Here is a 23356-nt window from a genome sequence, read left to right as displayed (position 1 = left end):
ATGAAGCCAGAAAGACCTTCCATCTGCTGGTTCACTCCCAGATGACCACAGTGGCTAAACCTGGGCTAGGCTAAAAAAAAAATCAGGAACCAGGAGCTTCATCTGGGTATCTCATGGAGGTGCAGGGGCTCGAAGACTTGGGCCATCCCCTGTTCCCCAGAAACATTAGCAGGGAGCTGGATCAGAAATGGAGCATCCAGGATTCAAACCAGAGCCTATAGTGGTGCCAGCATTTCAGGCAGCACCTTTAACCAGTTATGCCTCAACAGGCCCAAAGAAGTTTTTCAATGTTAGCTGTATTCTTTGAAGTGCTGAAAGAATTCACCAGTCAAACAGCCTACACTGGCATTTTTTAGTTACTTTCACACATGTTGCTTCTCTCTTCCCTCACTTGCTGGCTCTTTCTCTTCTTTTTGGTTAACTCATTTACATTTTATTAAACTATACCATTTATTCAGATTTTTTGATGTGCATTAGAACTTAGGAACTATCATTTTAAATTTTGTGTTACTGTGGTTCTGTTTTCTTTCTCATTCATAATTTTGTAAATAATTTCTTAAAAATAGGTTAGCTATTTCTGTTAATTTTTTCAGACCTTTCTTATGGCAGTATGTATGTGGCATAAAAAATACTGTTTTAACTATATTTGACATACAGTTCTACAGGATGTAGTTATATTGTCTTACAGTCACTTCACCACCCCTTTCTAGAACTCATTTGGTGAGTGGAAGTCCATATTCCTGAACTCATGCAGAACCTTCATCTTAACCACTATGAAAACTTTCCTGAATGAACCTATTCAGAAATGCCAAGATACCTGAAACTGAGCTTCCTAGTGTCTATATACTATGCTATCAAATCCTCTTGATTATTGTAACCCTCCTCTACTGAGATCACTCTTTGGTAAACTTTCACATGGGAGCCAGATACAGTCACGGCCTTTGCTCACTTACAGTGGTCTATCATTGATAAACCAGGCCCTATTGTTATCTTCCTCTGTTAATTGTTTTTAATGTATTTCCCAAAGGGTGATGCATGCAGGCTGAGAGAAAAGGCCAAATTGCAGGAGTAGGAACTATAGGCACTTGAGCCAATTCTTTGTGTAACTTACTTGAGTCTTAGGACCTGCTCAAGCCTGATGATGAGTGCACCACTTCCATTTGATGGAGTTCTCCTGGACATGCTCAACTTTATAGCTTGGTGGGTCATATAATAAGTATCTGGATCATGACAGCTTAGCTGGCAGAATTTGGTGAATTTGTTAAATACTCAGTTTTCACTAAAAGCCCAGAAGCAGCCCTAGAACTTTCTCCAAAAAGGAGAGTGGTTATTGTTGGACTTGTTCCAAAATCCTGAGAGCCTTCACCTTGATTCTCCTTTAGGGGTTTGCTAAACGCTCCAGACAGTATCCCTGTCTACCTCTGACCACTCAGGTAGCACGGGATCTGCTGGGTCATGTGACCCTAAATGCAGCACAGCTTATGCAGTACCTGGGCGTAATACAGAGCCTTCTGTCCTGGACCCCACTGAGGACCAGCAGATGAGGAGTCACTCAGTAAATGAGCCAGAACAACTCATCGAAGTGAAGAATGTATTGCTCCCAAAATCCAAATAGGCTCAGTAGAAGTTGTGGCTTTCTTGGTTGCAGAAGGAACCAGATATCTACCACTGCAGAAGTAGCAACTTCACAAATGTCTCACCATTGGGTCCCTAGAAATTTCGCTAACAAAGGTCCCCAAATTTTAGTTGGATATACTTGCTGTGCTTTGACAAACAAGTGCCTTACCAATATGTCTAGAGTGGGTCTTCATTTTTTTTTTCTGTGCCCATGTGGTGTCATCTGAAAGGGAACAGAAATCAAGCTCCCTGTGAACCTAAACCATGTAATACCAAACTGGAGAATTGCTGTACTCCTAGGGTAGGACAGTGAGTTGTGTTGCTAACCTTGCCATCAGAAAGTAAACTGTGTGTTTCTTGGAGAAAGGGGGAAAAAAAGCATGTATCAGATCAATAGCTGCATACCAGATGAAACAATGAAATCACATCTGAAGTGGCTGCTGCAGTTAGAGGAACCACGTGGTTACACTTACAGTAATCCACTGTCATTGTGCAAGATCCAACTGTCCTCTGCACGGGTGGAGTTGAAATAGGAATTGATGGTAATCACCACCACTATGTCGTTCAAGTCCTTAACTGATGGTACTAATCTCCTCAGTCTGGTCTTCAGTTTACAACCTTTTTTGATAAAGGCAGCTTCCATGGCATTCATTTGGCTTCTTCCATCTTAATAGCCCTGATTCGATAGGTTAGGGAGCCAGTGGAAATGCTACTAGCTACTACTTTGCATTCTGGAACTGGGGTAATAATCACAAGATAGCTTTGTAGATGTACACAACACACTGCTAGTTGAACCTGAAATAAAACTCAATTTATTCCCTAACTTCTGTAAGCACCTACTGTGACCAGAGGACCACAGTGGTAATTTAGGTCTCCTGGAACTCAGTGTCAGTTCAGAGCCACCATCCAATAGTCTGAAAGCTCTCATTATGTTTTGTTTTGTTTTCCCTAATGTGAGTTACCCTGGGAAACAGCCATGTTTCACTTTGGAATGAGGAGCGTATTAATTGGCACTAGAAAATTGAGGTTCTTTGTGAAAGTAACCCAACCTCCACTTAATTCAAGGGAGTTTGGGTCTGTAGAATGACCCAAGTATTGAAATTGGTTGAGGAGTCATGACTTTACGTTCCGTTTTTATGATTAAAGTTCAACTTTTGTTTACTTGACCTAAAAGTTTTTTGCCTATACAGATTAAGAATTTGATAGACTTCTTATCTGTTTTACATCTAAAAATACCACAATTAGCCATTGTCATAAATCTAAATGATCAAGCAATTCTGATTCTTACTTTGCCTCTACTGTCCATTGAATTAATTGCCCACATTGCCTTTGACCTTGGAGTACTGCTGCTTGACCCCTGCTATCCTAAGATATAATTATCCCTGTTGCACTTTAAGTTTTCCAGTTGAGTGACTGGTCCCCAGGGTGAAGTCTAACATACATATAGAGAATAGTAACATGATTCTTCAGGAATGACTAATGAATGACTAATGTTCCAATATCCCTCAACCTTTGAGTACATTCCTCTATGTTAAACCAAAAGAGATTGGGCATCTCCACTTTGCTTAATGGAGGGCCATCTTGACTCATGTTTCATTGGACCAAACTAAGAAACAATACTCTTAGCTCCTTTACCAGCAACGTGCAATACAGAATTTCTGAAAAGAAGGCCTCTTCCCCTAAGATCATACTCTTCCAACTTTATGTTCTTTCTACTACTACTGTATGCTTAATATTCATTCCCAGATTGTTTGTCATTGTTCTGTTCATATAAATTAGGAAACCAAGTATTTCTTTAGGGATATGATGTATTTCTCCTGGATCACTTTTTGTCTCCGACCTTTGGGGGCCTGCTGGCCAAAGAGCAGTGAATGTGTGTCTTAAGGAGAACTAGTAGTGTCATGCTTAGCAGCTACCTCAGGAAAAGCCATTATTGTTTCCTTCGGAAATGCAGGGTTATTCCCACAGACAGAGATAGAACAGGCAGTACCACTGTGGGTGGAGGTACTGCTGCCACTAAGGGTGGGGAGCTCATTTCTGTGGGCAAAAAAAAAAAGACTTCAGAATTCAGGAGGTCGGTGTTTTCAGCCTCATTGGTCTTCCCGCACATCCCATTTCAACTTACAGAACTTTGTTCTCTCCAAACCCTCGCCCCTGCTTTAGTAATAGACACCCTTGGAGGCTGAAAGTTCAGCTTTTTTTGTAACTCAGCCAGTTGCATGATGAGAGCTGATGTTTGATTTTCAGCAATTTCAGTCTTGTGGTCACAGTAGCTCTTAGACTATTTGTGCAGCACTGGGACTGGGAATTTCCATCCCATCCCTACACTCATGCTCTTTTTTTTTTTTCATTTTGTCCACCAACATTGGAGGCAACCAGTCAGTATCTTTAAATTGCTTAGTTTTCCATAAATATTCAAAAGTAATATACAGAATTAACAACATGCTTACCTTACATACATGAATGATTGTGAATATACAAAGCAACTCTTTTGATTATCGTCAATTCATGCCATGGACCACCTGTGTTCTACTTTGTTTACTATTAGGTGTAGAATCCTTGGTGTTTAGAGCCTAATCAAATTAGATAGCTAATTCCAGAAACTGCAAAAGCAATTGATAAAACTCATTCTTAAAATTCTGTTCTTGTAGAAAAACAATTGTATTCAGATTGTACAGAGAGGGAGAAGTAATTGACAAATAGGTGGGGAAGTGGAGAGCTAGATGTGCAGAAAGATTTATTAGCCGGAAAAGAATTTGTTAGAAAAATTGGCTGACATGACTAGGGAGTTCACAGCAGGCCATCTGGTGAGAGTAGGAGACCATAGGATGCAGGCAGCATGGATCAGAACCAAGGAAACCAGTGGTGAAACTTCCAGTTGAACAATTGTTTGTTGTAAAGTTCAGAAGCCAAAGAACATGGAGTCCTGATGTCCAAGGGGCAGACAAAGTGTCTCCACTCCAGGAGAGACAGGAAATCACCTTTTTTTCTGCCATTGTTGTTTTATCCAGGACTGCAGCCACTGTGATGGTGTGCAACCACAGTGACTCTGGATCTTTCCATCCCAGTCAGCTGACTGACACACCATCACAGACACACCCAGAAATAGCACATCGCCACTTAATTAGGCATTTAATCCAGGCTAGCTGACATCTAAAATCAGTCATCACAAAGGAAAAAGTGTTAGTCTTGGAAATCCCCCCCACCCCCCCGGAAATCACTTCAGTCAGACAGAGGGCTTGCAGTAGTTGCGTAGAGTTGTCCTAACATCAGCTTCTATGTCTTTCTGCACCTCAGTGGTGAGAAGCACCAGAAGTGATGAGCACACAGACCCCGTTTTTAAAGCACCTGGAACCTTTTGCTTACCCTGTGTGCAGCTGTGTGCAAACTGCTCCAGTCATGACCACAGCTGCCTGCCACAGGGCTACAGGGAGCAGGGGAGGTGGCAGCTTCTCCTCTGTGAGCTGAAATGGGACAAAGTTAAGGGAACTTTACAGTCCAAACCCTCCTAAGTTGGAAGCCTTCAGACTCCAAGGTTCCAAAAAGTAGCTTCAGGAGACAAATTCTGCTACTGCAGTTGCTTTCTAAGTGGCAGACAAATGCCTGGTGCTTGCTATCCAGTTGTCTTTCAGGCTACCTGATTTTAGTGAGGTTCCCATTTTGTTAGGATTTAGTACATATTGTTTTTCCTTAGTAGAAATGCGTTTGCTTCCTTTTGTATTTGTTAATGAAATTGTTTATGGCTAGAAGAAACATTCCTTGAGGTATGTACAGTTCTGCTGTAAGGACTTTGAAATGCAGTGCTTCCTTCCCTGATTCTGTTTTGATTCAAGTATTGTGTGACAGGTTTTTCATTAACACTTTTGTTAGTTTCTAGTTTTCATAGACATGATTAGAGAATATGATCCTGTACTCTTCCAGTTGAAAATGTGCATACTTCCTTCATGTTTCATGGGCATTTCTGTTTCATCTTTTTCATTTGTGTTTCTAAACGGTTTTTTATTTTGTATTATTCACTATATTTTGGTACAGAAAAGGGGATGATAATTTTAATTGTTTTGTAAATGCTGTTATTAAAAATTTATGATTTTGTCATTGAATTCTCTTTAATAGCAAATTCTACATGTCCAGTATTACACTATTCAACTATTTTATAGCAAATGTGAAGTAATATCTTAATAATGGTAATAATGCTGTTATAATAATCCTAATATTGATGTATTACTACAGTGTTGAATTAATATTATGTTGAATACTGTTTGTATAGTTTTCATTGAATTATTATGTATAAATTTGCTTCTCATTTAACCTGAAATAAGTTGGAGGCATGGTAGCATTGGTTTGATGTCTTGAACTAGTCTGAAAAGTTATTAAAATATTTGACATTCCACTTGCTTTATGTTCTGCTCTATTACTGGTGATGACTCTTATATTTAAAACCAAACAAAATTTTGTATCAATTTCAAAAATCAAAAAAATAGTCATTTCTTTGTGTCACTGAAAGGTAAGAAACTTAGGATTATGTGTTTCCTCCAGTTCTCCTGCTGCAGTGTATTTCATCTATCCTGAAATTCGCATGTTCTCACATTCTACCATCCCGGAATCTGGGTTACTTTCCACAGGGGCGTGTTAAAGTAGCCGTGGCCTTGAGGCAGCAGTGCTAATGTTTTGCTTGTACATGCAGGCATTTAGCGTGACTGTGTAACGCACTTCTAACATTTCAGCCTATATACCAGTTAAGAACCACATAAGGAGGGAACAACCTTCATCATTATCTGAACATTTTGCATTGATACCTCTTGGTAAGATCAAGATTGTGCCATCCTCATATTCTACAGAACAGGTGTCAGTAGCTTAGAAGAAAATGCTGAAAGACAAGAGATTCTCTTACGAAATGATGCATCACCATCCATTCTCTCAGTGGCCCAAAGAACCATTCTTTGACAACCATGGCTTTTCCCCAAAAAAGAAATTCATAAGTTTCTGACTTGAATTGGGTATATGTTTTCTTGAGCAGCTTAATTTATATAACATAATTTCCCATTTTTTGTTATTAGAGAATAATATAAATATTTTAAAGCTCTTAAAACAAAAATAATTCTAAGTGACTAAAAGTTACGGTGTTGACTTGGCATTGAACGTTTACAATGAGACATAAAATAATAGTGTCTCTTAGAGTTGGTGTTGTCATGAATTTGGTGAAATTAGGAAGTTTACTTTTAAAAACTTTTTATGGAGACTAGCACTGTGTTGTAGTCAGCCTGAAAACCAACATTCCAAATTGATGCTGGTTTCTGTTTAGCTACTACACTTGCAGTCCAACTCCTTGCTAATGGTATGGTAAAAGCAGTGAAAAATGGCCCAGACCTGGATAAAGTCTGCAGCTGCTGGCTTCGGGCTTGCCCAGCACCGGCCGTTATGGCTATCTGAGGAGTGAACCAACAGATTTGAGCATCTCTTTCTTTCTCTCACTCTTTTGCTCTGTAATTCTGACTTATAAGGTAAGTACATCCTGTATATATATAAAAAATTATATCTCTTTAAATTTGTAATTCCAGTTACCACAACTAATGAAACAATTTTTTATGACATAGCTTTCTTATTCACAACATCGTAGTACTAATGCATCTGTCAGCTGAAAATTATCCTAAAACAGCTACTGCTTTTTCTGAATTTTTTTTTTGACAAACATTTCCTGGATTTTGTATTTATTATTAATAAAGAGTTTGGGATGATGCTTCTTATATTTTGTATTTTTATTATCATTTGTGTGTTTATTTGAAAGATCTTCCATCTTCCAGTTTGCTTCTAGCTGAAAGTTTACTTCCAGAAATCAGGAGCCTAGAACCCAAGACAGGTGTCCAACATCGGTGGCAAGGACTTTGGTACTTGAACTGTAACCTGCCATCTCCCAGAGCACAATAGCAGAAAGCTGGAATTGGAAGTATAGCTAGAAACTGAAATCCTGGTGCTTTGATACAAGATCGGGACCTCTCAAGCAATGTATTAAATACCTTCTCCTGTATATCATATGGCATTTTATGATTACTTACCACATAATTTTTCTAGTCAAATTATTGCTCAAAGACATAATGCACTTCTGACTATTTTTTGTAGCCATTTAATACAAATGGCAGCTTATGTGAAAAATAATGTCCAGGGCCCGGTGGCATGGCCTAGCGGCTAAAGTCCTTGCCTAGAATGCGCCAGGATCCCATATGGGTGCTGGTTCTAATCCCGGCAGCTCCACTTCCCATCCAGCTCCCTGGTTGTGGCCTGGGAAAGCAGTCGAGGGACCCTGCGCCCGTGTGGGATGCCCGGAAGGAGTTCCTGGATCCTGACTTCGGATCAGCATAACATCAGTTGTTGCACTCACTTGGGGAGTGAATCATCAGACGGAAGATCTTCCTTTCTGTCTGTCCTCCTGTCTGTATATCTGACTTTCCAATAAATAAATAAATCTTAAAAAAAAAAAAGAAAAATAATGTCCAGAAGTTATGCTTTTCTACTATAACATGTGAATGAGTAGATGTGTGTGTGTGTGTGTTTCTTTACTGATGAAATATTTTTTAGATGAGTGCTTAAATTGCTTTAGTATAGGTTTATTTGAAGTTTCTATGCACTCATCTTTGAATGCATTTGGTTCTATTTGCCACATAATAATGTGACTGTCCCTTATCTAATCCCTGTTCTGGACACTGAATGCCATCTTTAAACTTGTTTTAAAGGGCTTGCAAGCTGCTTCTGGGAGATGCAAGAGACCCGGGAGCCATAGAAAGCTATAGTAAGGAAAGTCTGGCTCTGTGCTTTCCCTCTGTAGTGACTGAGGCTCCAGCAGAGACAGGTGTACCACCCTGTCTGTGAGGAGGGCTGTCCCCGAGATTTTAGTTTGTCCCTTAATTTTAGATTGAGCCCCTACTTGGGTGAAAAGTCAAGTTTAAGTGTTATGTGTTGTATTCAGTTCACAAACTTTCTCTAACAACTGTGAAAGGGACTACTAGAAATGTTTTCGTATTTTACATTGTTCTTTTTTATATTTATGTAATATGCACAAATTTTTGCAGAGTTTGTGAAAATGCAATTAGAGGGTAATATTTTGGTAAAAAGTAATTTGAAGTCTATGGATACCAGGAAATCTTCAAAGAGCTCATGAAAAATGCTATGGAAAAAAAAAACCTCCAAATGGATTTCAAATTTTTTGTGCCAAAATGAGGTTATTCTTAAACTCCATGCTCCATGAACTTTTTCCAAATACCCTCATACTTACTATATTATACTATATTATATTCACTTATAAGTACACACATATTTTGTGCAATTGATATACCATTTCAAACATTTTCACAGATTGAATATTTCATATATATATGAATATTCAATATATATATATATTCCATCCTGGAAAAAATTTCCGTAGTCTATATAGTTCAATGATTCGCCAGACTTCACAAAACGTCATCATATAAGACTTTATGAAAGTTTGCAGTGCAGGGACTGAAGTGGCAGCTGGCTCATCCTCTACCTTTAAATGCTGGCATCCCATATGGGTGCCAGTTTGTGTCCTAGCTGTTCCACTTCCCATCCAGCTTCCTACTTGTGGCTTGGGAAAATGGCAGAGGATGGCCCAATGCCTTGGGACCCTGCACCCACGTGGGAAACTGGAAAAAACTGGCTCCTGGCTTCAGATCAGCTCAGCTCTGGCCATTGTGGCCATTGGTGAGTAAACCAGCAGATGGAGGATCTTTCTATAGAACTGCCTTTCCAGTAGGTATAAACCTTTGGGGAAAAAAAAGAAGTTACAGTGCAGCATACAAGAATACAAACTTGGGTGCCAAAGAGCTCTCCAGGGTCCTTGTTAACCCCTACAAATCATATTTTCTCCATATCTCTGTCAAACCAAGGTTATTACTTTAGGAAGGCTCAAAATAAGAATTTCCCAGTAAGGTTTTGTGCTTCTCTATACCTATAATCACCCAGATTTATTTAATCTGTTAAACCAATTGGAAACAACCATTAAAGAAAGTGATCATGGCTGCCAGAAGGATGGTTTCAGACATTACACACACATTTTAAATGCCAGCACCCTTATCTGGGCCTAGTGTGAGAAAGCAGACATTCTGATGCCCCCAGATAGAGAATAGAACTTTTCCAGTCTGGTAGATTTTGTCCATGATATGCCCTCACTACATCTTCCTCTCATTAGGGATGGAGGTATAATAGAAGGAAGGAAAGGCAGAACCTCACCATGTAACCAACCCAGGTCTTTGGTCTCCCAACCCAGCTGATCTCTGCATATGTGACAGACTACAAGTGCATCTTTCATGCCTGCTACTGCCTAATTCTACTCATAGTGAACATGGTGATAGTCCCATATTCCTCAAAGCTGTTTTGTCGTGATAATCTTTATTTTTTCATAGAAATTCACTTATTTTTGTTCATTTGGGTTTATTTCAGACAGCAAGTGTTTATGAATGAATCAATACTAGTGTCACCATCTTTTGTGGACATCCATACGACTGTTTTTAAGCTGGAATGTATAAAAGCTTCTCAGGGAAAGTTGGCCCTACACTGTGAATGTTCAGAAGCCATTGACAGGGTGACAGTGCAACCAATATTAGATATTCACTCAAATCACATAAAACATGAAAGGAAGAAAAGTGTAAGAAACCCTACTTCTAGAAAGAGTGCTGAACTATCACCACTCCCCATCTCTCCCTGGTCTCTTCCTCTCCTTCTCACCCGACCTCCCAAGAAAGACTTGTCACTGATTGTACACTGAAGCTCATGTGCTTAAGTAGTAGTAGTTGGAGGTTTCTATCACAGGGAAGTATCTTTTCCAGTCTGGGCTTCCTGGTTTCCAGGAGAGTTTGAATCACCCTTTAACTTGAGTCTAACCTCGAAGTTAGCCCAGATTAAGAACTGGAGTGAACAGTTGATTCCTTGTATATACCAAGGTTTTCAACTATTCCTGATGAGATCTCCCCAAATTTGAGCAAAGTCCTAGAATAGAACTTTGCACCTATTCTAATTTGAGTCTAAAACAGTTCACAACAACAAGCAAATCAAGGACAGAAAAACAGGCTAAGACAACCTGAATGATGGTGAAATGTACCGGGGAATTTACTCTTTTCTCTTACATTTTCAAGAAGGAAAATGAACCTTGTTTTCAGCACGAGCTGGCAATCTTCCAGAAAACATTGGCCAAGGTGTTCCCTGTCTCCCTCCTACAAGGATCTCCTTTTGCATTGTGGGTATCCTTGGGAGGGGTGGCACCCTTGGCCTATTCCTTACACCTAATCAGTTGTAGCCATCTATAAGCCAGTGTGGGGCATGGGAGAGGCGCCTGGGAGGAGGGGGAAATGACCTGGAGAGAGAGGAAAACAGTACTAGTGGGGGAGGAGGAAAGCTAAAAAGCACCATCTTCTAGGTCAATTGCAGCTATTTAAAATCACTCCTCACTTTCACCCGGTTCTCTGGACCACTGAGGGAGCCGAGGCCCATCATTTTGTGTTATAGAAGCAAAGCACAAATACTGAAGAGCATTGTAGTTGTCCCTAAGGGCTGCCTTGCTTGTTCTAGCTTCAGGACATCAGGTGGTGCTTGTGATCACCCAGCTAGGGAATTGTGGTGAAAGAAGCGCATGCATTCTTAGAAGGACTCTTCAATGCCAAGGATGCTCAGGATACTCAAAGCTCCTCGCCAGCCTGTGTGTTTGTGGAAGTTCCAGTCTAGCTGTAAGGAGGTGATGACCTCACTGAGACTAAGCTACAGCAGTGCGTTGAAATGGAAAGAATTCAGTGCAGTTAACCTCTTTTCCCCAGTTCCATGAAATCTGGAATCAGATTCTGAGTCATCAAGGCTGGTTTCTCTGGAAATTTGAACCTAAATTCATTCCAGGGAAGTGTCTGAACCTAGTGTTCCAAGTTCCAAAGTGATTCATGAAACTAAGAAAGGTACGTAGGCACAGATATTAACCTGATCATGTTACAGGTGAGAAACCAAGGCCCAGAGGAAAAGCATCACACCTCAGGTCACACAGCTATGTAGAAGCCAGAGCAAGGACCAGTATCTGCTTTACCTATGTCCGGGACCCTCTAATGACACCATCAATTTCTGATGCATCAGGCCCTTTGCCCCTTGCACCCTAATCTTGATAGCAGGAATCTTGATTAGGACCTGAAGAACACAAGATAAGGAAATCACAAACTGCACAACAATTTTGAGAGAGCTACAGAAGTGCTTCAAGTGTGCTTTCCCTGGACATGAAGAATACCTACACACCTTCTGTGTACTCCCAAAGCATGATGTGCAGATCAGCCAAGGAGCAACAAGGAGGAAAGGGAAGGAATCCTGCAGGGAAAAGTGAAATTGGAGACAAGAGCAGAGGTTTGTTTTGAGACACTGGTATTTTATTCAAAGCTCCACACATCATATATGGAGATTTATCAGTCAGAGCCCACAGAGGCCATCATTCACCTGATGCTGAGCTGTTTTTATCCTCCAGGCTTCCTGAAGCCAAGAAGGTATGGGCCTCCTTGTTAGCTAGATACCAGAAAGTGAGGTTGGCTCCACCGTATCTCCCTGGCCCCTGCCAACCTGTCAGAAGAAGGGTTTCTCTGCTGAATTACTATTCACCTCTGAGACCCGGGGAATTCACAGGGAAGGCCATTCTTGAAGATTCGCAGAAGGGAATGGTGACAACCAGCAACTTTGTCAAGACTGTATCCTGAGTATCTTTCAGGATTTTCTGATGCTAACAGGTAATTTTCCTTATAATTACTAAAATCCCATGACTTTTGTCAAAAACCATCTATGAGCTTTTACTTTAGGAGAGAAGCAGATTGGAAAGAAATGCCTCTATCAAAAACAAACATCTAAATTTGAAACTGCACCAGCAAAACAGATTGAGGTCCATCCTCTCATATTCTGCCATGCACTTTATATTTTTCCTCATACCACAAGGTGAGGACATTTACCAATAGCACCTCCTCCAGTGTGTTTTGATCCTTCTGATGAATTATGGCTTTTTCCAAAGGGTGACCCTTGTCTTCTTTGCTCACTCACTGGAGAAAGGAGAGTTCAAAGGCCTTTCTAATTAGGATCTCAGTGCCAGTGAAACAAGAAAAATGATGCATATTAATCTTGTGTTATGAAAAAACATTATCTTTTTTTGGCTCTAGGAGTTAGAACCTCATTAAATTACCCTGTAGGCAAATAGTTCTACTGTTCCTGGCTCATGGTTTCCTTAGCAGATGAAATTCTTTCATTATTATTTTTCTTGGAATTGAGCCTGTTTGAGCCTCTTAGAAATTGTCCCTGTCTGATTTCAGAAGCAACGATAAGGAAATCCAATTTTATTGGCGGAATGTATGGTCATGTGGGTGGCTGGAGCTTCATGACTTGAGCCGTCAGCACTGCCTCCCACACCTGCAGTAGTGGGAAGCTGGTGGCCAGAGTCAGAGCCGAGAATTGAACCAGGACCCCAGGATGTGGAACAGAGGTGTGAGCTGCTAAGACAAACACCCATTCCCTTGATTAGCAATATAGAGCTGGCCTTCACTATGCCAAAAATGCGATGTACATCAACTTGTTTTTCCTAGTGGCACACTTCACACAGCTGGTATAGAAGTCAAGAAAGGAGGAGGACATTTCACTAGCATGGGAGAGAGGCAAAATGGGTTCATAATTTATGTGATAGCAGTTGCATTCTGAAGTCATTTGAACTTTCTGGACTACAACTTTCTGTAAAACAAAAATTAGTGGTAGCTTTATGGAGAAAGCACAGAATTAATGATTTCTCAAATTCACTGAGCTACAAATTTTACTATCACAATAAAGTTTAGAGATGTGAAAAAAAGCTTGTGGATGCAATAAGCAGAGAAAAATCAAGTGAAAATATTCAAATGTGGCATAGATGCACATTAATACCTATACTCATTAAAATTAATAAGCAATACCAAAATATTTCAATTATTAGTTAATAATTGCAGTGGGAAAAATAAATATTCCATTATGAATAGAAAATAGTGTCTGGGAATTTCACTTTGTATCTGAGGACAAACTTGTAAATATGACTTGGTAATATTTTTGATAAATATTTGTTGAAACACATGTAAACTAGAAGAAATAGAAGAAAAGGAGATAAATATGCTTTGATATGTCTTATGAAACTACTGAAGGAAACACTCCAAGACATTGGCATAGGCAATGTTTTTTTTTAGATAAGAATACAAAAGAACAGCAATAAAGGTAAAAATAGACAAATGAAATATCGAAATAAGCTTCTGCACAGCAAACAATCCACACAATGAAGAAAAAAGCAACAAAAATGGGAGAGAATATTTGCAAGCTATGTATCTAGAAAAAGATTAAAATGCAACAATAGAACAATCCAGTTATCTGAATAGACATGTTTCCAAAGAAGAGATGCAAATGGTCAATAAACATTTGAAAAATATGATGTGTTTTGCTAACCACCAGGGAAATACAAATAAAAACCACATGAGAGATTATCTCACTTCAGTCAGTAAAAAAATATGCATAACATATTATTTGATAGATGGATATTTATAAATTGTGTCTTCACTGAATTATACCCCTTACATAAGAATATAGCCTTCTTTCCTGATTTTGTGAAGTTAACATATTCACCCCTACATTTTGTGGTTGCATTTTCCTTGGTGTATATTTCATTCTCAAACTTTCTAATGCTTTTTGTTTAAATGTATCTGTTACATATAACCTAAAGTTTGGTTTTGCTGTGTGATCTATTCTGAAAGCCATTTTATCCTAATAGAGATTGACTTTTATTAAAACTGTATTTTTAAACATTTATTTATTTTTATTGGAAAGGCAGACTTATAGAGAGGAGACAGAAAGATCCTCCATCCACTGGTTCACTCCCCAAATGGCTGCGCCTGCAAGAAATGAACTAATCTGAAGCCAGGAGCTTCCTCCGGATCTCCCACAGGTGTGCAGGATCCTAAAGTTTTGGGCCATCCTCCACTGCTTTCCGAGGCCATGAACAGGAAGCTGGATGGGAAACGGAGCAGCCAGGACATGAGCTGGAGCCCATAAAGGATGCCAGTGCCTGTAGGCAGAGGATTAGCCAATTGAGCCAACACACCTGCCCCAAAATTATTCTAACATGATGTTCAATACATAAAATCTAAATGAAGGAAATCATACTGGTTTTGCTTTGTAAATTAAAACAAAAAACCAAAAAAAACGCTAGTTTAGGGGCAAGCACAGTTAAGATACCACTGGGGAACATGCATTACTTTGCGAGTGCCTAGGTTCAGGTCATAGCTCCACTTCTGAGTCCAGCGTCTTGTTATTACACAACCTGAGAGCCAGCAGTTCAACTGTTCACATCCTTGCCACTCACTTGCAAGACGTGAGATTGATTTCCCCAGCTCCTGGATGACCTAGCTCAGGCCTGGCTCCAGTCACGGATGGCATTTGGAAAGTGTATCAGAGCATTAGAAAATCTCTGTCTCTGAGTCTCTTTCTACCTTAAAAGTGAAAATAAGGGCCAGTGCTGTGGTGTAGTGTGTAAAACTTCAGACTGCAGTGCTGGCTACTTAGAGTCCCAGCTGCACCACTTTGATCTAGTTCCCAGCTAATGCACTTGGGAAATTAGAAGAAGCTAGTCAAAGTATTTGGGCCACTGGTCTCGCATGGGAAACCTGGATGAAGCACCTGAGTTTAGCACGACCCCGCCCTTGCCATTCCTACCATTTGGGAAATGAGTCAACAAGTGAAATATTTCTCTCTTTCTATAACTCTGCCTTTTAAATAAATAATTTTTCAAAAATAATGAAAAATAATGAAAATAAATAGTTTAAAAGTACTGATTTGTATGTTTATTCTGGAAACATATTCAATTCAGTAATATCTCAAAAAAAAAACCTAGTAAAATAATTTAAAATGGACATGTCATATAGTTACAAATGGTTTAAAGAAAGTAATAAAATATCCCTGCTCCAGGTTTGGCTTTGTTTTGGTTTGGTTTTTGCGTTTTTTCATTCATTTATTTTTTGTGGTTTTGTCGTTTCTTATCCACAAAAAGTGCCCCCATAAAAAAGGATTCTATCTGGCTGGGCATTGTGACAGGCTAAATTAATCCACCACTCGGGATGTCCACATCCCGTATCTGCTCCCAATTCAAGTCCTAGTTACAAGACACCTCTTCTCCAACTTCCTGCCAACGCCCCTGGGAGGCAGCAGATAACAGCTGAAGTCACCCATGTGTAGGAACTTAGAGTTCTGAATTCTTGGCTTCAGCCTGGCTTGGCTCTAGATGTGAAAATTTGGGGAATGAAGCAAGGGATGGCAATACTTTCTCTCTTGCTGTCTCCCCTTCTCTCCCTCTCTCTGTCACTCTGCTGTTTAAATAAATTATCTTAAAAACAAAAAAAAGAGATTGAACTCTCATATTCCAGCTACACTTTTATTCGCTTGGTAATGTAACTTGGTAACACTGGCCTTTGGAAATATAAGGAACAAGAGCTTTTTCCTTGTAACTTTCTAAGAATCAAACACTAGTTATGGTAATAAGCCCATCAGCAAGCAAGTACAGGGGTGCAGATTTACCAGGCTGACACTGCCAGGGGCACCAGCTGCAGCGTCAGATTCTGGGAGGCCTTCCCTGACGGTGGGACTCCCGAAGGGAGTTCTGCAAGAGGCAGCAAGCAGCTTAGGTAACAAAACTGGGTATGATCTCCCTCTGCCTTCGGTGCCCACCACCACCGGACTCCTGAGGTGTCAGGCTTCGTGAAAGAAACTCATGCAGAGCAAAGCCATTATGCTTATCCTTAGATTGATGTTTGCATAAGAGTGAAGAAGCTATCTGTCCACGTATTTCCTGAATACATTCATGCTGTGATCTTTTCCTTAACAGTCATAATTTTCACAGAATAATTAACATGCCAAATAAAAATGTATAGATGCTATATTTCCAGAATTTTGTACACTATGTTCATAATATAGGGAAAAGAACAGTAATATTCACTCTCAGTACCATTATTTAGCACCAAATTTCCTCCAGTTAGAGAAACTAACACTTCTTTTATAATGTCTTTATGATTTAAGGCCCCAATGACAACTCGTGTGTAGGCGAAAGTTTGCTATTTATTGAATTGTGGAAGAACACTGAAAGGAACAGGCAGGGAATGTAGGCAATGTAGAACTTGATGTAGCTGGCCACATGTGGAGTCAGCAGCTGCAGGGGACACTGGCCAGAGCTAAGGTTACACACTTCCGCTCAGTAAGGGTATCCATGGTGGTAACTCTCGTGGTGGCGGTAGTCATCCTGATAACCATCTTGGTATCCTTGGTGGTAACTATGGTAACCATAGCCCGCATACTCATCTTCCGGACAGCGCATCCCCAGTGACTGCTGAATAGCCATTTCCTGTCTCCGAAGTTGCATGGAATCAATTAAATCATACACAATCACCATGGACCACATTGGGGAAGGATACCAGGATTTGACATTTCCATCTTTTCCAACTAGAAGCATGGAGAAGTACTCAGGGCTCACTTGAAAATAGTTACGTATGTCTTTCACCAAGTGGGCTGGCACATCTTCTCTCTCAACAACTGAGCTTCCTAGAACAGCATTGGAAGAGTTGTTAGTGGATTAGAGCAGACTTCCAAAAAAATACAAGCTCTGAGGCTAAAGAGTGGGCACATGAATCTCTTTAACTCCAAATCCAATTAAAACAATTGTGAATTTTTGTCCTATTAGAAATCAAAAGTTCCTGCTTGTCAGCAATGTGATTTTTGTCAAACTCTGAGAACCATATCTCTTCCATAGGAAGTGTGACAAGGTAAATAAAAGACACTCCTTTCAAGCTTGTTGCTAGCAAACATCGCATCTCATATGTCTCTTAGTTTATTTCCCATTATCTTACTTACTTATTCGCAATGACAGCTTTCTTTTTGACATGTCTTTACAACAAATAGCTTATTTCATTTTGAAATGTGAGAAAGACCAATTATGCTAAGATCTGGATTAATGAATTTAAACAATGCTGATAACGGGGGTCGGGGGTGGAGGGAAGAAAAGGAGAATAATAAAAGAAGCTAGTACTTTGTGTGCTCTGCTCTGCCCAGCATTTTATCACACATTTTATATATGACCCATGTATTTCATTAGACTATCCTGAAGTTAAATGAGGTAATAGGAAAAAATGCTTTGTAAATCATAAACCCCTATATAAAGTATTATTTACATAAAAATGGATACTTTGAATGGTTTTATAGTAAAATCAATATTAATCTTTGCACTCTGCCCTCCTTTACACACACCTGTGCACACCCACACATGTAAGACTGGAGGAAGGATTCAATTGAACTTTGTTCACTTTCAAGCCATACCTGCTGCTACTAACACACTAACTTCTGCTGTTTTAAAATAACAGCATTGGGCAGGTTTTGTGGCATAGTAGGATAAGCTATCACTTGGGACAGCTGCATTCCAAATGAAAGTGTTGATTCAAGTCCTGGCTCTTCTGCTCCTGATCCTGCTTTCTTTGAATGCACCATGAGAGACAACAGCTAATGGCTAATGTGCTTGAGTCACTGCTACCCGTTTGGGAGACCAGATGGAGTACCACCCTCCTGGCGTGGGTCAGGCCCAACCCCTGTCACTCCAATCATTTGAAGAGTGAATGGTCCAGATCCTGGGACCTGCCTTCTAGGTGGATTTTGGTTCCATGAACCCCAGGGTGGGGAATATGGTGGGGCTTGGGTCTCCTCATCTGGGTCCCAGGGCCCACATACTAGGTTGGTGTCGGGTTTGTGAGCCCCAGGGGTGGGGGATCCTGCGATGCTTGTGACACCTGGCCAGGTTCTTGGACTAGTCTGTAAGAACATGCCCTACTTAATGGAAAAGGTGGAGCTTTGGACACAGGCCCTGTTGTGAAAGGAGATTAAGGCAGCATATTTGGTGCCATAGCAGAAGAACAGAACTAACTGGACAACAACCCCAGTCAAACGATGACAGCAAAAATCTTGGTGAATGGAGCCAGTGGACATTGGGAGGGTGATGCAATCCTTGGATCGGTGAAGTCGGCAGAAATGCAGAACTATCCAAACCACTTGGACAGAACCCTAGGAATATGTACGCATTGAAACTCTGGGTTGATATAAAGCGGTGGTTCCTCATCCTTCGATTCTGGGATGTGTGGAAACCTGTGAATGTTTTCCCCTGTGTTTCTCCCCTTATCCCAGGAACAAGAAGAAGAAATAGCAAAAATTTTTGGAAGCAATGAATTCACCCAATTTCCCTTAAACCTTGATCCTTCCCACCCTGATCAACCATGTAATCATTATTTAAAAAAAAATAGCAATAAATTTTTAAAAAAGAATGAATGGAGAAGATTCATTCTTTCTCTTTATTTCTCTCTCTCCCTTACTCTTTGCCTTTCAAGTATATGAAAATAACTATTAAAAATAATATCATAAAGTAACAACATATTACCGTTAATTGGAAACAGTTCTAAAACTCCCCCAACTTCATCTCCAACGCCCAAAAGCTTCAGAATGGTTATATGGCGGAGACCTGAGACAAAGAGAAAGCCACAGAATTAGCAGAACGGAGTGTGAGACATCTGCTACGTCCAAGGACCTGATATCTGAAAGTTAAAGATCTCTTGAGGATATGGAATATCTCAATCATGTCGAATCACCCATTTTAAATTTTTCCTGTAAAAAAGAAAATATCTTATTTTAAAATTACAATTGCAGCTGTCAGCATTAACAAATAGATTAAATTTCTCTTTTTTGATAGCTCAAAATAGAATTTACTGTAAAGCTATGATTCTCACTCTACTAAAAGTAAAAAAAAAAAAAAAAAGCCATTGTAGCATTAAAAAAAATCTAAGCTGATTTAAGCTGATTAGTATTTTGGAGGGAAAAAAGAGAAGACAAGCTTGAAGTTGTGACAGTTTTTCTGGATTAATTTCCCAGAGAAAAAGCTGGAGATTCCATCAACAGTGTGTCGTTCACAAGATGGTTGGATGGAAACACATGTTCCTATTATTTAGAGCACACAATGGGGAAATGCAGGCAGGCACAGCCTTCATTTTTCTCTGCTGAAGTTAAGGCAAGAGGGGAGGGTCATACCTTAGCAACTTGTTGGAATCCTTAAACAAAGACAGTGATTTATTTATTTTTATTGGAAAGATAGATTGACAGAAGGAGGGACAGAGAGAAAGTCTTGCATCTACTAGTTCACTCCCCAAATAGCTGCAATGGCTAGAGCTAAGCTGATGCAGAGCTAGCAGCCAGGAACCTCCTGCAGGTCTCCCACATAAATGTATGGTCCCAAGGCTTTGGTCCATCCTCTGCAGCTCTCCCAGGCCACAAGCAGGGAGCTAGATGCGAAGTGGAGCAGCTGGGACACAAACCTGTGTCCATATGGGATGGTAGCACTTTAAGGTGGAGGATTAGCTAACGGAGCCATTGCACCTGTTGGAATTCTTTAGAAAATTAAGCCCAAGAAGGGATTCAGAACAAGATCAGAGGATAAAGAGGCTGCCAAGTCATCCTATCAAGATTTTATGATTTTAGATATGTTCTCAGCCTAGAAAAAGTAATAATTCATAAGTAATATCAAGCTATTGATATTAGTTATTGTCCAAAGGGAAAAAAATGACAAAAAGAGAAAGAAAGAGAAGGGGCAATATCGTTATTTTCTTAGAATTATAATCTCTTTGTCATACTGAATCTGTTCTCTTTGTAGTAAGACTACATTAACATGAAAAATAATAAAAATGTTACCTTAAAAAGTGAAAAGGTTATTTTTAAAAAATAATAAACTTTGCTTCTCTTTGATCTGCTTATTTTTAAAACAAGGCTATTGTTGAGCAAATATCATTGCTTTTTGGTATCCAATCATAAATTGAATTCTTGTTTAAAATTTATTTTATTTTTATTGGAAAGTCAGATAAACAGAGAGGAGGAAAGACAAAGAAGATCTGTCTGCTGATTCACTCCCCAAGTGGCTGCAACAGCTGGGGCTGAGCCAGTCCAAATGCAGGAGCCCAGAATTTCTTCCAGGTCTCCCACATAGATGCAGGGTCCCAAGGCTTTGGGCTGTCCTCTGCTTCTTTCCCAGGCCACAAGCAGGAAGCTGGATATGAAGTGGAGCTGCTGGGATTAGAACCAGCACCCATATGGGATCCCAGTGCATGCAATGAGAGGACTTTGCTAGGATACTGTGCTGGGCCCCAAATCTAATTCTTTTTAAGGGAAAGTTAATTTAGTATAGTTTGCTTTAATCAATGTTCAGTTCCAATACTATCCTTGTTTTAGAAAAATATTTAATTTGCAGAGAAATCTCCAGCAATGATTCTTATGTTAATACCCAAAGATTACCTAACTAAATTGAACTAACTGTGGTCATTCTGAGATAATTTTTTTATTAATTCAGAATACAGATTACGTAAATGATTAAAAATACAGCAGTAGATGTTTTCAAACACATCTATAAGAAGTTGAGAGGGGAGAACATTAAGGGGGTGGGGAGAGGACCCACAGATGACTAAAGCTGTACTCTAAAAGCAACTTTATACTCAGTATAATAGAATATGTGTCTGGGAATCTACAGTCTGGACTGGGAAATATTTGCACGCTAACATCTATGTTCCATTTTAGAATCAACCAGCAAGACAGTGGAATGGGAAGCAGTAATGAGATGGCTGCCCACTCACCAAAATTGCATGCCTGACCGCTGAGGGCAGAGAGCTGCTGTGAATAGGCCCAGTCGTCATCGTTGGGGGCAGAGATCACCAGCAAGCGTCTCCTCCACCGGAACCTGGAAGAGAAGCAGCAGGCTGTTACCAACGTTTCACAACGAAGGCCAGCAAAAAGCCACCAGTGTAACTCTGCCGTCGTTGGTCTTCTTCCCCATGCCTGAAATTTCAAAACCACTGACCAGGAGAACTGTGTCCTGGCTTCTCAAAGCCATTAAGCTGTATTACCACACTCCTGCAATTTCTGCTGCTATAATTTCACAGTCTGCCTACTTTGGTGTCTGCGTGATGCGTCAGACACGAAGCTGTGGTGGCCATGCCTGATGATGTCACTTGGGGAAGCAGGAAGTCTCTGAGGCAATGAAGACTGGCCACAATTACACACTCAGCTGTAGCAACAGAAGTAAGGCACTTGGAAGAAGACCGATGGGAATGCAAGTCTTGTCAGAGTTCTCTCTAGGCCTTGGAGAGGGCTGGGAGATGAGTATACAAACAGAAAAGAGAGTAGGAAAAGATGCTGAATTTTAAGGAATCAGCAGAGATGAGAAATTATGGGGAAATAGTTGAAAGTGTAAATAATGATCCCTGGAAAAAAGAACAAAAGCCCTGTATACTTTCCTCAGCACCCAGTAATTCTCTTTCAAAGCAAATATTCTAAAATTTAATCCTACAATCATTGCTAGGGAAAAACACATGGTACCTCTGTGAAGTGCAGTGTTGTCAAACCTGGAACTACGAAATTCCAGGCAGAAAACACAGCAGTCAAGTTGGTGTCTGCTCTCAACTCTAACACAGTAGAAAGAGCTTTTGAGTAATAGTGAAGAAATTTGAGTTCCTTCTGGGTGCTATGTTTTGGGCATCCCTGGGTAGGTCACTCAGTTCATCTAAGTCTCAGCTTTTCCTTATCCCTAGAACAAAAAATAAGCTTCCTGCTTTTGATAAATAATAACAGAATTAACTCTGAGGTCTATCAGTGTGTGTTATCTACATGATGACATGGATATAGAAGACTGTGGCTTGGTCTGCAAGTTTCTAAGTCCCCAAACTTTATTTATCAACAGACCACCAGCACTCTCCACTGTAGTGACATAATGCAACCGATTTAGTCCTTACACTTCTGTACCATTTTAAGCTGAGTTCTACTATATAATATCTGCTGCTCATTAAAACTCGGTGAAGGCATGCTATTTTCCTTTATCTTGTGGAGGACAAAAATGAGGCATAGAAAAGTAACTTGCCTAACTAGTAATTTCTAGTAAATAAGGCAGTAGTGAAATACAAGCTTCTTTGGCTCCTGGCCCTAGTCTATTGCCCTGTGGGGCACATGGTTGGGTGGTGCTGTCACAGACTCCAAGAGGGTGGCAAAGAAGAGAAGCCAGGCATCCAAGGGGGCAGTTGTGTGGAGTTATCCCAAGTTCCACCTTCAGTGGAGAAGCAGGTTCTCCCCCTCCCCCCGCTGCCTGCTTTGGGCGCAGGCACCCACACAACATCAGGACATTCACTAGCAGCCGGTTGGTTTTATCCATGGCCTCTCTGCCTGTACCCGTCTAGCCTCAGAGTGAACATAAGAATTTTTCAGTTTAGAAGAAAATGGCCTCTGTGGGGAACAGTGGTTTGGGCGAATGTGAGAAAATGATAGTCTTATGAAATAAAACTCCTGAATGGACGCCTGTCTCAGGACTTGCCAAGAATTGCTTGCTGTGACATTACGTTCACTTCCTCTGCTTATTTTTCTTCAAAGGCAAAGAAAAATAAAAACCTCCACCAAGGATAGGGAGATGAAGGCGTTTGGCACAGATGAGAGGAAAGGGGTTATTGCAGACCCTCGAGGTTTCTGGGGAAATTGAATTATGCTGCTGTCAGGTCACAGACATGGTCTCCTCTGCTTCCTCTGTTTCCGTGGGAGGTGTGCCAAACCATTACTGTCCCCACGCCCTGCGGGGACTCCAGCCAGGCCAGCCTTGCTGGCCTCGCAT

At 40.3% G+C, this 23356-nt stretch overlaps 1 protein-coding gene across 1 annotated transcript in view; it reads right to left on the bottom strand.

Moving 5' to 3' along the window:
- Positions 1–16729: 16729 nt before the first annotated feature.
- The window catches only part of CCDC80 (coiled-coil domain containing 80), a 36751-nt gene continuing 30124 nt past the window's right edge, over positions 16730–23356 (bottom strand). The window contains exons 5-7 of the mRNA XM_040980825.1: positions 21339–21442; positions 19106–19186; positions 16730–17229 (exon numbers count right to left, since the gene is read on the bottom strand). Coding sequence (XP_040836759.1) covers positions 16883–17229; positions 19106–19186; positions 21339–21442 — 532 coding nt within the window. The 3' untranslated portion in view covers positions 16730–16882. The remainder of the gene's footprint in view (positions 17230–19105; positions 19187–21338; positions 21443–23356) is intronic.

The sequence above is a fragment of the Ochotona curzoniae genome, unplaced genomic scaffold (assembly GCF_017591425.1).
Source record: "Ochotona curzoniae isolate NIBS_2020 unplaced genomic scaffold, NIBS_Ocur_1.0 contig_3498, whole genome shotgun sequence".
NCBI lineage: Eukaryota > Metazoa > Chordata > Mammalia > Lagomorpha > Ochotonidae > Ochotona > Ochotona curzoniae.
This window is presented reverse-complemented; position numbering and strand designations above follow the sequence as displayed.